Source organism: Bufo bufo, chromosome 2 (genome assembly GCF_905171765.1).
Source record: "Bufo bufo chromosome 2, aBufBuf1.1, whole genome shotgun sequence".
NCBI classification, from domain to species: domain Eukaryota; kingdom Metazoa; phylum Chordata; class Amphibia; order Anura; family Bufonidae; genus Bufo; species Bufo bufo.
In genome coordinates, this window is record NC_053390.1 from 119,278,246 (window position 1) to 119,291,582 (window position 13,337).

At 47.6% G+C, this 13,337-nt stretch overlaps 1 protein-coding gene across 2 annotated transcripts in view; it reads right to left on the reverse strand.

Moving 5' to 3' along the window:
* The window catches only part of LOC120992473 (NLR family apoptosis inhibitory protein), a 98,712-nt gene that overhangs the window by 13,577 nt on the left and 71,798 nt on the right, over positions 1–13,337 (reverse strand). For both annotated transcript variants that reach the window (XM_040421479.1, XM_040421480.1), the window contains 2 exons: positions 6,288–6,467; positions 4,410–4,571 (listed from right to left, as the gene is read on the reverse strand). In XM_040421479.1, the coding sequence (XP_040277413.1) occupies positions 4,410–4,571; positions 6,288–6,467 (342 nt within the window). The remainder of the gene's footprint in view (positions 1–4,409; positions 4,572–6,287; positions 6,468–13,337) is intronic.

Below are 13,337 nucleotides of genomic sequence, written 5' to 3' on the forward strand. Positions count from 1 at the left end.
GATTTTGGTGAATTTATTATCCCCTGTATGCCACAGAACAGACACCAAAAAGTTGCAAATCTTGGCGCAAGCCATACCTGCACAAACTTTTGTGAATTTCTGTGGGTTTGGAGCCTGACTTGCCACTTTTCCAAAAAATTGGGCAGAGCGGGCGGTACGGGGCCATCGCATTTCTTGTAATCGTGCCAGAAAAACTGGCATAGATTATAGTGAAAATCTACACCAGCTCTCTCCGTTTTGGCGCACAGACTTGCACAGATGCATCACAATTATTAAAATGTATTTACAGTATCTCACAAAAGTGAGTACACCCCTCACATTTTGGTAAATATTTTATTATATGTTTTCATGGGCTGACTACTTTACAAAGTGTCATATATTCAGTGTACAGCTTGTGTATATATACAGTGTAAATTTGTTGTGCCCTCAAAATAACTCAACACAGCCAATAATGTCTAAACCACTGGCAACAAAAGTGAGTACACCCCTAAGTGAAAATGGCATAATTGTGCCCAAAATGACAATATTTTGTGTGTCCACCATTATTTTTCAGCACTGCCTTAACTCTCTTGGGCATAGAGTTCAGTAGAGCTTCACAGGTTGTCACTGTCCTCTTCCACTCCTCCCTGATTACATCACAAAGCTGGTGGATGTCAGAGACCTTGTGCTCCTCCACCTTCCGTTTGAGGATGCCCCACAGATGCTCAATAGGGTTTAGGTCTGGAGACATGCTTGGCCAGTCCAGCACCTTAACCCTCAGTTTCTTTAGCAAGGCAGTGGTTGTCTTGGAGGTGTGTTTGCGGTCGTTATCATGTTGGAATACAGCCCTGAGGCCGAATTTCCGAAGGGAGGGCATCGTGCTCTACTTCAGTATATCACAGTACATGTTGGCATTCATGGTTCCCTCAATGAACTGTAGCTCCCCACAGCCGGCAGCACTCATGCAGCCCCAAACCATGACACTCCCACCACCATACTTGACTGTAGGCAAGACACACTTGTCTTGTACCCCTTACCTGGTTGCCGCCACACACGCTTGACACCATCTGAACCAAATAAGTTTATCTTGGTCTCATCAGACCACAGGACACGGTTCCCGTAATCCATATCCTCGCTTGTCTTCAGCAAGCTGTTTGCTGGCTTTCTTGTGCATCATCTCTAGAAGAGGCTTCCTTCTGGGACGACAGCCATGCAGACCAATTTGATGCAGTATGCGGCTTATGGTCTGAGCACTGACAGGCTGACTCCCCACCCCTGTAACCTCTGCAGCAATGCTGGTAGCACTCACTATTTTGAAAAGACAACCTCTGGATATGATGCTGAGCACTTGTACTCACCTTCTTTGGTCGACCATGGTGGGGCCTGTTCTCAGTGGAACCTGTCTTGTTAGGCTACTTTCACACTTGCGTTTTTGCTGGATCCAGCAGGGCTCAGCAAAAACGCTTCCGTTACTGATAATACAACCGCCTGCATCCGTTATGAATGGATCCGGTTGTATTATCTTTAACATAGCCAAGACGTCATGGACTCCACTGAAAGTCAATGGGGGACGGATCCGCTTTCTATTGTCTCAGATTGTGTCAGAGAAAATGGATTTGTCCCCATTGATTGTGGGCATTGTGGGTCATGACGGATCTGTCTTGCTCCGCATCCCAGGACGGAAAGTAAACTGCAGCATGCTGTGGTTTGCTCTCCGATATGAGAATGGAACGGAATGCATTTTGGAGCATTCCGTTCTGTTCATTTACGTTTTGTCCCCATTGACAATGAAAATATTAACGCTAGTGTGAAAGTAGCCTTAAACCTTAAACTGCTGTATGGTCTTGGGGACCATGCGGCAGCTCAGTTTCAGGGTGTTGGCAATCTTCTTATAGCCTCGGCCATCTTTATGTAGAGCAACAATTCTTTTTTTCAAATCCTTGGACAGTTCTTTGCCATGAGGTGCCATGTTGAACTTCCAGTGACCAGTATGAGAGAGTGTGAGAGCGATAACACCAAATATAACGCACCTGCTCCCCATTCACACCTGAGACCTTGTAACACTGAGTCACTTGACACTGGGGAGGGAAAATGGCTAATTTGGCCATTTTCACTTAGGGGTGTACTCACTTTTGTTGCCAGCGGTTTAGACATTAATGGCTGTATGTTGAGTTATTTTGGGGACACATCAAATTTACACTGTTATACAAGGTGTACACTGACTACTTTATATTGTATCAAAGTATCAGATCTTCAGTGTCATCCCAGGAAAAGAGAGAATAAAATATTTACAAAAATGTGAAGGGGGTACTCATTTTTGTGAGATACTGTACCTCTTAATAATTGTGGTGCATCTGATGCCAGAGAGGGACACGTTAAGGCCTTGTTCACACTTCAGTGATTTTCATCAGTGATAGTGAGCCAAAACCAGGTGCTGGTCCAGAACACAAAATAGATGTACCGTAAATCTTTCCCTTATACCTTATCTCTGTGTAGTTTCCATTTCTGGTTTTGGCACACAGTCACTGATGAAAATGACTGACAAAATCACTGAAGTGTGAACTAGGCCTAAGGCCTCATGCACACGGCCGTTATGTATTTTGCGGTCAGCAAATCGCTGATCCGCAAAACACGGATGGCGTCATGTGCGTTCCCGAAATTTGCGGAACGGCACAGACAGCCATTGATATAACGGACAAGAATAGGGCAGGTTATTTTTTTTTGCAGACCACTGAACGGAGCATCTTTTGCGGCCCCATTGAAGTTAATGGGTCCGCATCCGAGCCGCAAAAACTGCGGCTCGGATGCAGACCAAAACAACAGTCGTGTGCATGAGGCCTAAGACTTAGTAAATGTCTGTGTAAATGTCCCCCTATTTGTTATCGAGGCAATATGTGCACTATAGGGAAATTTATCAGGTTGGCATTACAAAGTTGCAAAATAGGGCTTTTCCAACTTTTTGGGCTTATTTGTGCAAAAAAAGCTACTTTTTTGCATTTTTACACCACAGCTTGAAAAGTGGTTTAAAAGAAAAGGTCCTATTACATGGAGTGAATATCGTACTGATTCTCGTGCATGCGAGCAGAAATGAACAAGAATCGTGTGATGTAATGAGTATGAACAATTTAAACACGAGCGACAACTCACTTGTTTCACATCCATCGTGATCTTTCAGCATGCTAAAAAGTTTGCTAGTCGTTAAAAGATCAGTTCGTAAAATATGGAGTCATATACTCGCTAACGATCTCTAACATGCTTTTTGACCAAGCATCTGTCCCCCATCTTTACATGTAATAACAAGGAATGATTTAATAACGAACAAGTAACAACCGCATGTATGAACGATTATCTATGTGTATAATAAGCAACATTTTTGTTGTTAACAAGTCGCTACAGCCTCTAGGGCCGGCGTCAGCACCCGGCATACCCGAGCAAGTGCTGGGGCCCACAGCACAGCTGCCAGAGGCCAAAAGCAATGAGTGCTTCTATCAATACAGATGGTAGCGCTCATTGCTGGGGCGCAGGGAGCTGTCACTCACCGCTCAGCTCCCCGCTCTCCTCCCCTCATTCAAGCCAGCTGCACTCTGAATGGTGAAGCAGGAAGACTTCTCCCTGCTCCACCATTCAGCCTGCAGGCACAGATCGCGCTGCCGGCCTGTGTGGGCAGAGCCTGCAGCCCAAATCTGCATAGGCTCCACCCACACAGTGCTGCAGAGCGATCTGTGCCTGCAGGGAAGAGAGGACAGTGAGCTTCAGGAACGGGACAAGGTGAGTAGTTACTGTGTTTTTTTTGTTTTTAATACAGAGGGGTCACAGAGGACTTTATTACTATGGAGGGGGCACAGAGGTCTTTATTACTATGGAGGGGGCACAGAAGTCTTTATTACTATGGAGGGGGCACAGAGGGCATTTCTACTATGGAGGGGGCACAGAGGGCATTACTACTCTGGAGGGGGCACAGAGGGCATTACTAATGTGAAGGGGGCACAATAGGCATTTCTACAATAGAGGGGGTACAGAGCCAGAGGGCATTACTACAATGAAGGGGGCAAAGTGGGCATTATTACTGTGAAGGGGGCACAATGGGGGTTATTACTATGAAGGGGGCACAATGGGGATTATTACTGTGAAAGGGGCACAGAGAGACCATAAAGTATCAATATCCTTCTGGAGATATGGCCTCCAGTACTGCGCACAATACTCCAAATGAGGTCTAACTAGTGCTCTGTAGAGCGGCATGAGCACCTCCCTCTTTCTACTGGTAATTCCTCTTGCTATACACCCAAGCATTCTGCTAGCATTTCCTGCTGCTCTATGACATTGTCTGCCTACCTTTAAGTCTTCTGAAATAATGATCCCTAAATCCCTTTCCTCAGATACTGAGGTTAGGACTTCACAACAGTAAAAAATAAATAAAAAGAACATCCTACCCAGATGGATAATTTCCTGGTTATGAAATAAGAGTTCTGGAAACCGGAGTTCTTGCAGCTTTCCATTCCGACATAATGAATTGAAAATATTCTCAATCCCAGGGCAGTATTTACATTCCATTTTAAAAGAGATCAGATTATGGAAATGCTCAATAAAACTGGCTGCAATGTAAAATGACAACAGGGATTAAAGATAGTTACATGCAAAGAAAGGAGGTACAAATTGTCTCTGATACAGGCTCTCAGTAACCCTGAGAGGGGAAGAGGTTATCTGAGTTAGGGCTCATTCACGCGACACACCGGCCGTGTGAATCCCGTATTGTGGTGTGGATCCACAAAATATGGCAAAATATAGGACATGTCTTATCTTTCGCAGTGTGGAAGAAGGGACCCGAAAGCCCACGGAAGTGCTTCAGAGTGTTTTTTTTTTTTTTTCATCGCCTTCTAAGACCTATAGCTTTTTTCATTTTTCAATCAATGTAGTCATATGAGGGCATGTTTTTTTGTGGAATAAGTTGTAGTTTTTAATGATGCCAGTTTAGGATACACATAATTTACTGATTAACTTTTATTAACTCTTTCTGGGAGAGGGATGGAAAAAAAACAGCAATACTGCCACTGAGTTTTTATATTATAGATTTTGCTGTGGTAATTTTTTCGTCATAAATAACATGATAACTTTATTCTCTGAGTGGGTCAGTATGATTACAGCGATACCAAATACATATAGTTTTTTTTTTTACTACTTTTGCTTAATAAACCGCTATTTTAATTTTTTCTTTTTTTTGCATCACTGCATCCCAAGACCCATGACTCCTTCTAGTTTTCATTGGTATAATCTGTTTTTATTGCAAAAAAAAATGCATATGCCAAAAATGACACTGTTCTGTGTCTAAAGGGGTCATTTATCAAGCTGAAATATGCCTATATTAGGCGTATTTCAGGCGCAGATTGCGGCGCAATGGTTAGTTGCACCGCAATCTGCGACTTCTCCCCACTCATGCCAGGTCTAAAAAAGTGGGCGAGGAAGGGGACTGGTTGGTAGGCCCATCTCATTTACTATTTTCTACTCCAGTTAAAGGCGTAGAAAAAGGTCTAAATGTAAGAGCTAGGAAGCTGTCTTACATCTAGAACTGCCGAAGAATCCGCCAAAGTTATGTAGAAGCCGGCGCCTCTTCATAACTTCTGCGTGACCACCACCAGGTATCTACAACACTGGTCTTAATAAATGTGCCTCTAAATCTCTACTCGCATTATGTTTTAACCCTACATTCTGCATACATGCTTGGAAAGTTCCTGCCAAGTGATGAATGTCCTTTTTGACATCCAATGGGTTGCTAAATGTACATTTCTTCCACTGTATTAAAGGAAAGGGGATAAGAGTCTGATTGTTATGGTCCCTGCTGATCACAAGGACCAGGGCTCATGCTCCCCTGTTTGAATGGAGCAGTGGTCATACATGCGTGCTGCCACTCTATGTGGCTTCTAGAAATGGCAGAGTTCTTTTATTTAGCTATCTCCAGGAGCTCAAGTGGACAGCTCCATCCAGTCCTGGAGTGCAGGCCCCTGCGGAGGTCACAGCGGTCGGGCCCCTGTCAATCAGACACAGGGCCTAGTATAAAAGACGGGCGCTTGCTATATTTGTTCAAAATGATCGGTCCTAAATATGAGTTTGAGACCTGGATTTCTGCATTTGTGACCTCCATAGTCTATGAGGTTGACCAGCACTGATGATGAGTTAGCAGCATTTTTATACTACATGTGGTATGTCCTTTTGGGGAATCCTTTTCCGTTCATGTCACCTGTGTTCAGTATATTACACATTGATATCTTCAGAGCAATAAATAAACCGTACAATAACACAATATTAGAACTTACCTAATCGGCCGGCATGTCTTTCCATGTTAATATTCTCAAAAACAATTTTTTCAATATTGTGCATGCTTTTAAATTCATCTGATAGAAGATCAATGACTTCCCATTTATTGTCATCTATGGGACAGCACACCACAAGTTCTTTCAATGCTTTGAAAGCCTGTATATTTAACAGTACAAATTCTGGGGGAAAAAAGAGAAAAACTATCAATTCATAAGGCAACATTTCTGGAAAGAGGAAGTAATTGTTATGTCGTCCAGACTCCTCTGGAGCTGCTTATCTAGAAGGAACCAAAAAGGTGTTGAGATTCAGCCGGTCTGATCCCGATGGCAGAGATCAGGAAGCTGTTGCCCCTCTGTGGGTTCAGAATTTACAGTATAGCACTAGTAAATGGGGTCTTACAAAACACCATTCACATGTAGCAGGTAATTCTGCTGCAGCTTTATGAACATATCTCTACAGCAGTTCTATTATGTAGTAGGTTTGACATTGCTATTCACAGGGTACTTAACCATTACAGGGCAAATCCACTGCAGAAGCCACTGCAAAATCCTTGTGTAACCAATTTGTTGTTGACTTGCTGTGGATGTGGGGAAAAATCTATGTCAAAAAACATCTTCAGTGTATGAACATACCCTTGCAGGAATTCATATTGACATGGTTGTAAACTTCCATTGGCCATGCACGTGATTGATGTCTGCCATTATGTCCCTTTTGCTGTACTGCCATCCAATATAACCGCAGGGGACACTTTAAAATTATGTATTAGACAGTATATTTCAATTTTCACTTAGGGTGAGAAATACGGGTATATTAACCTATCAGATGCAGCTGCTCATAAGACGCACCTAGGTTTTAGAGGAGGAAAATTAGAAAAAATATATATTTTTCATCAGAGCTCAGTTCAGACCACCAATGTTAATAATTCCCCCAATCAGACCTCAGATCAGACCTCCCTGTGAATGACCCCTATTCAGATCTCAGATCAGACCGCCATATGTCCCCCAATCTGACCTCCAATCAGACCTCCATAAGTCCCCCATGTGATGCTGCAGCTCCTCACATCCAGTGCTCTTCTACTTCTCGCCATGCACTGTGCTGGGACCTAATGCACACAGCGTGAGGTTACAGTGCACTGACGTCCTCATGCTGTGCACAGTCACAGCACATCAAGCGGCTGAGGACCAGGAAGCGGAGTACAGAGCATGGGGAGAGCTGTATTCACCGCTTCCCAATCCTCCTCTACTAATGAGCAATTCCATAATGGAAGCTGTGAGGAATATGGATTAATATTTACTGTCAGCCATGTCCTCACACCCCCATTTGCTGACAGATATCGGAGGTAGTGAACTCCACAGGAGGGCCCTGCTTCAAAGCCCCAGGCCTGATTGTCATCTGATGCACCTCTTGTCATGTTCAGTGTACATGCAAAATTAGTTTCCACCCCACAGCCATCTGAGTGTCAGTTGGCAAGGAAGAAAGCCCCCCAGGGGGTCCAGGCTTAAAGGAGAAGGTCACACCTCACCTCCTCCAGTTTGGAGCCAACTGAATCCTGCAGGAAAACCCCAGCAGGGGGTATCCGCCCTTGCCCAGGATCAATGAGACCTCCCAGACATGTTGGCACCTACCTTTCATAAGGAATTATGAACCACCTGGCCATCGCAGGCGCAAACCGGATACATATTTGTGTCCCGGTGGCCACGAGGTACGTTCCCATGGTCTTTGTTTAATGGGACGAGGTCAGGGTAGGGAGATATCCATATCTCCCCATAGAAACCACATAACGGTACCAGGTTTGGGCTCTACTTGTAGACGAAACCCAGGCAGGTCCATTGGTCCCAGAACCATCTCCCTATGACCCTCTGGTCTGGAGCTATGAACCCTAAAGGGTTTTGTGGGTCATTTGCTGTCAGCCCAGAAGAGGGGGAGTGGACCCCTCCCTGAGGCCAGGAGGGGAGGGGCTGGCTACAGGTTAAAAGTCTGGTGCCAGCAAGTAGGCGGGACTTTCTCTGAAGAAGGGTCACATCCTACAAATGTGTTTAGAGGGACCCAGGAAATAGCTGAGATCACGGCCCTTCATGTGGACTCCAGCAAAGAACATCTCAAAGGAACTTTCATCTTACCCGGTAACTGACTTTTACACTGCTTAACCCTGTTGTAACCATATAACCTGTAATCTGTAACCTCAGACCACTGTATATATTGTCTGTGTATATTGTGTGAAATCTAGTGTGCCCATACGGCGATTAAATCTATAATTTAATCTTGTGCTATCTAATATCTCGATCACAAATCCCCACGTCCGTGTTTTGGCCTAGTTATAAGCTACGCGGGTTGGTTTCTGACCCTATATAATCCCGTTAGCGGACCGGGCTTATATCAAACGAGAACTGGTGGCAGATACGGGCTGAGGAGGCGCTGTTTCACTGCGGCAGTGGAAAGGCTCTCTCAGCTTGTTGCCTCTCTGTGCCCGCGTGGACAGGAGGTGTGTGTAAGCTATACCAACCTGACCTTACGTGCTCCACTGGAGGGCGTAACTTCACGTTTTTGGTAGACCCGTGACCATACCACGTCTCGTGAGCTCGACGTAGTTGACGTCAAGCGGGCACGAGGTGTGGTATTCATCACAGAAGCGTTCATAAGTATTCACCCCATAAGACGCAGTGACATGTTCCCCCCACTTTGAGGGGGAAAAAGTGCATCTTATAGGGTGAAAAATATGGTATATGGCATGGTCAAATTAAGTTTTTTTGCAAAAAGTTTTGCTACACACACTGAATAAGTCTGTAGTACTGATATGTTAGTGTCCAGTGTACTGCATTATGTTGTTTCTGTCAGGACAGAGGGTAGGGATAAGTGCAGCCCTAAACTCCACCCCACCTCTGTCCCTGCCTACTTTCACGACCCGTCCAAACCGACGGCGTACAACTTGGCGGCAGTCCCTCGCTTAGATATGTGCAGGGGCCTAAGAAGATAAAGAAGTACCGTAGCAGAGTCAGGAAAGCCAAGGTCAAAGCTAGGAGGTCACGCAGGTACACAGGGAGCAATATAATAATGAGGTCAAAACACAATCCGGAGTCAGAAGCCAAGAGGTCACGTCAATTCCAGGGAGGTCACAAGGTTGAGGTCAAAAACAGAGCCGAGGTCCAAACACACACAGAAAGGCACAATACAAAATGCTGGTGAGGGTAGCAAGACCAATCACAGGCAACTTGTGGCCAGCAGGCTGCCTGTTTAAATAACCCCTACAGGTGAGTCATGTGATGTGGCCAGCGTCACGTGACTCTGATTGTTCATAACACAGCTGAGCGCCATTCATTAACATCGGCGCTCAGATCCCCTGCTGCTCGTTAGGGGACGGAGGACGCCGGCAATGCTGAGGAGACGTGCGTGGCCAGGTCCTCCCTGCCCCCTGGTCCCCATGGAGACGAGGAGGCCGACCACATACTCGCTACGCTGTATGCGCGGGATGCTGGCGGCGCTGTGAATGAAGAGCCCCACGTCGCCGCTCAAATAGATATGAGGTTAGTGCCTAACCTGTCAGTTCCGGGTTGCCCAATGACATCACCCGTATTACTTCCGAGAGCGTGGAGTAGCCGGAGCGTGTCACGTGGGAACAGGAGTCAACGAGACGTCGGTGTAGCGTCCGCACTGCCTAGAAACACATGACGCCTCCACCAGCGTCTCGCAATGCAGGAAGCCATATGCGCATCCTAGTCTAGTACATATATTTACACTCTGCAGGACATTTAAATCGTGGAATCCTTTGCTGGTGAGAAAAACAAAGGCTATAAGTATCACATACCCTATGGATCTGTATGGAGACATTCCTTTATCATTATGGGAGGCAAAAACAAAAGTACTGTGCCCCCTCACAGTAGTTATGCCAGATTAGGTGCCCCCTCAGTAAAGATGTCCACTTTTGTGCCCCCTCACTCCAGTTGTGGCCCCCCTTTTGCCTCCAGTGTCCTCTCCAGTCTGCAGCTTTATGAAAGAAAAAAACACATACTTACCTTCTTCCCTGATGACGCGCTCCCACACTCACATTGCACTGCTGCCTGCGTTGGAGGCCGATTCCCGGGTTTTCAGCGCTCCTCACACAGCCAGCAACGCGATGTGCAGGGGGAGCGCCGGAGCTCAGAAGAACAGTAAAGCAGGGAGTAGAGAGGCTCCCTGCTTCACTCTGGAAACAAATAGCCCGGCAGCAACAAGAACTGTGAATGCAGCGGGCCCCTGCATGCAGCTCTTTCCTATTTGCTGTGATATGTCCATGGGCAGGGCAGTGATAGGGGAGTGTCTATGTAACTAGCTGGGTGGGAGGGGCTATAAACTAGCTGGGCGTTGTTAGGGGTGGTGCTGAGGCTGTGACAGAGAAAAGGAGATTTTTGTATAACTTACCAGTAAAATATCTTTCTCTCTCTTCATTGGGGGCACAGGAACTGTGGGTATAGCTATGTCCTCTAGGAGGCGTTGACACTAGCAAAAGCTGTTAGCTCCTCCCCTGGCAGCTATACCCCCTCCAGCCTGGAGAGAGAGCTTCAGTTTGTGTACAAGCAGTAGGAGAAGCAAGCCAACCAAGAAAAAAACATGGAACACCAACCATGCAAAAAACCCAACGGGGTTCTAACCAGCAACTGCCACAACTGTAGTCAAATAATAATACTGGGTGGGTGCTGTGTCCCCCAATGAAGAGCGAGAAAGAGATTTTACTGGTAAGTTATACAAAAATCTCCTTTTCTCGCCCATATTCATTGGGGGACACAGGAACCGTGGGACGTTCAAAAGCAGTCCACAGGGAGGGAAAAACCACAGCCCCATGGAACCAGCGTCCCTGCAGGCAAGTATGTACCTGGTAAAATTTAGTGAAAGTGTGTAAGGAGGACTAAGTAGCCACCTTACACAACTGCGCAGCCGAAGCGCGAATCCTTCGAGCCCAAGATGCGCCCACCGCTCTGGTGACGTGAGCCGGGACATCTAGAGGCGGAACTCTGTCCCGGGCGCGGTAAGCCTCCGCAATTGCAGCCCGAATCCAACGTGCGATTGCCCCTCCAGAATGACAAAAAGGTAGTCCGTACGGCGGAAGGAACCGGAGGCTGCCAAATAGATCTTTAGAGCTCCGACAACGTCCAAGTGGTGCAACTCCTTTTCCTTAGGGTGTGAAGGAGATGGACACAATGAGGGAAGGACAATTTCCTGGTTGATATGGAAGTCAGAGACAACCTTCGGGAGAAAGGAAGGAAAGGGCCGGAGAACCGCTTTGTCCTTATGGAGAACCAGGAAGGGCTCTCTGCAAGAGAGTGCCACCAACTCAGATACCCGTTGGATGGAAGTGATGGCTACGAGGAAAACCACCTTCAAAGACAGGAGTCGGAGAGAAATTTCCCGCAATGGCTCAAAGGGAGAGGTGTCTGTAGCGCTGAGAGGACCACATTCAGATCCCAAGATGGTAAGGAAGGACGGTAGGGGGGAACCGTATGCGCCACACCCTGAAGAAAGGTCCATACAGGCCCCAGGGGGGCCAGAGGGCGCTGGAAAAGGATAGAGAGCGCTGATACCTGACCCTTCAAGGAACTAAGGGCTAGACCAAGGTCGAATCCTGATTGAAGAAAAGACAGGACTGTGGGGAGAGAAAAACGAAGCGGTGGAATACTTGTGCTTTCACAGAAACCCAGGAAGGGCCTCCAGGTCCTGTAGTAGATCCTGGACGACGTAGGCTTCCTGGCATGAATCATAGTGCGGATGACATCCGGCGAAAACCCTCTGCGCGCTAGAATGGCGGTCTCAATGGCCACGCCGTCAAACCAAGAGACCTTAAATGTGGGTGGAAGACGGGTCCCTGCGAAAGAAGGTCGTCTCTGAGGGGCAGTAACCAGGGGGCGTCTCCTAGAAGGAGAACAAGGTTGGCGTACCACGCGCGATGGGGCCAATCTGGGGAGACGAGAATCATCGGAATGCCATCCATCCTGATTTTCCAGAGAACCCTGGGCAGGAGGGGAAGGGGGCAACACATAAAGGAGGGAGAACCCCTGCAAAGAGGAAATCAGGGCTTCCACGCCGCAAGCTTCCAGATCACTTGCGCGGCAGAGGAAGGTGGGAAGCTTCTGATTGAGCCTCGAGGCCATCAAGTCCTCGTCGGGGTGACCCCAGCGGAGACAGATTGCCTAGAATACCTCCGGGTGGAGGGACCACTCGCCCGGGTCTATCGTGGTCCTGCTGAGGAAGTCCGCAGTGCAGTTCTCCACACCCGGGATGTAGATTGCTGAAATTGCCGGTACATGGGCCTCCACCCACCGTAAGATCTCGGCAGCTTCCTGCATCACCGCAAGGCTGCATGTTCCCCCCTGGTGGTTTATATACGCCACCGCCATGGCGTTGTCCGACTGGACTCTGACGGGGTGACCCTTCAGGAGTTGTGTCCAGTGCCGGAGGGACAGAAGGATCGCTCTGAGCTCCAGGACATTGATCGGGAGCTTGGACTCCGACAGAGACCATGTGCCTTGGACTGTCCTGGGGGGAAGCACCCCTCCCCAACCCAGGAGACTGGCGTCGGTGGTGACGTCTGTCCAGGAGATCGGAAGGAAGGACCTTCCCAGAGCTGGGACCGACAGCCACCAAGAAAGGGACGACCGCACCTGAGGAGAGAGGCGGATGTGATAGTCCAGGCTCTCTGAGGATTTGTCCCAGGAGGACAGGATCGCTCTCTGGAACGTACGAGAGTGGAACTGGGCAAAGGGAATCGCCTCGAAACAGGCCACCATCTTCCCTAACGTCCTCATGCATAGTCGAATGGACGGAAGTCTGCAGGCTGACCAACCACCCGAAGCGAGCCAGGGCTTCCAGCGTGATCTGTACGCTGTTCGATGCCTGAGCAAACGAGGGGGCCTTGATGAGGATATCGTCCAGATAAGGCATGAGGAATATGCCTCTGGAATGGAGCAGGGCGAGAAGAGGGGCTAGAATCTTCGTGAAGACCCGAGGCGCAGTTGCCAACCCGAATGGGAGGGCGACAAACTGGTAATGGCAGTCTGCTATCACAAACCTCAGGAAACGCT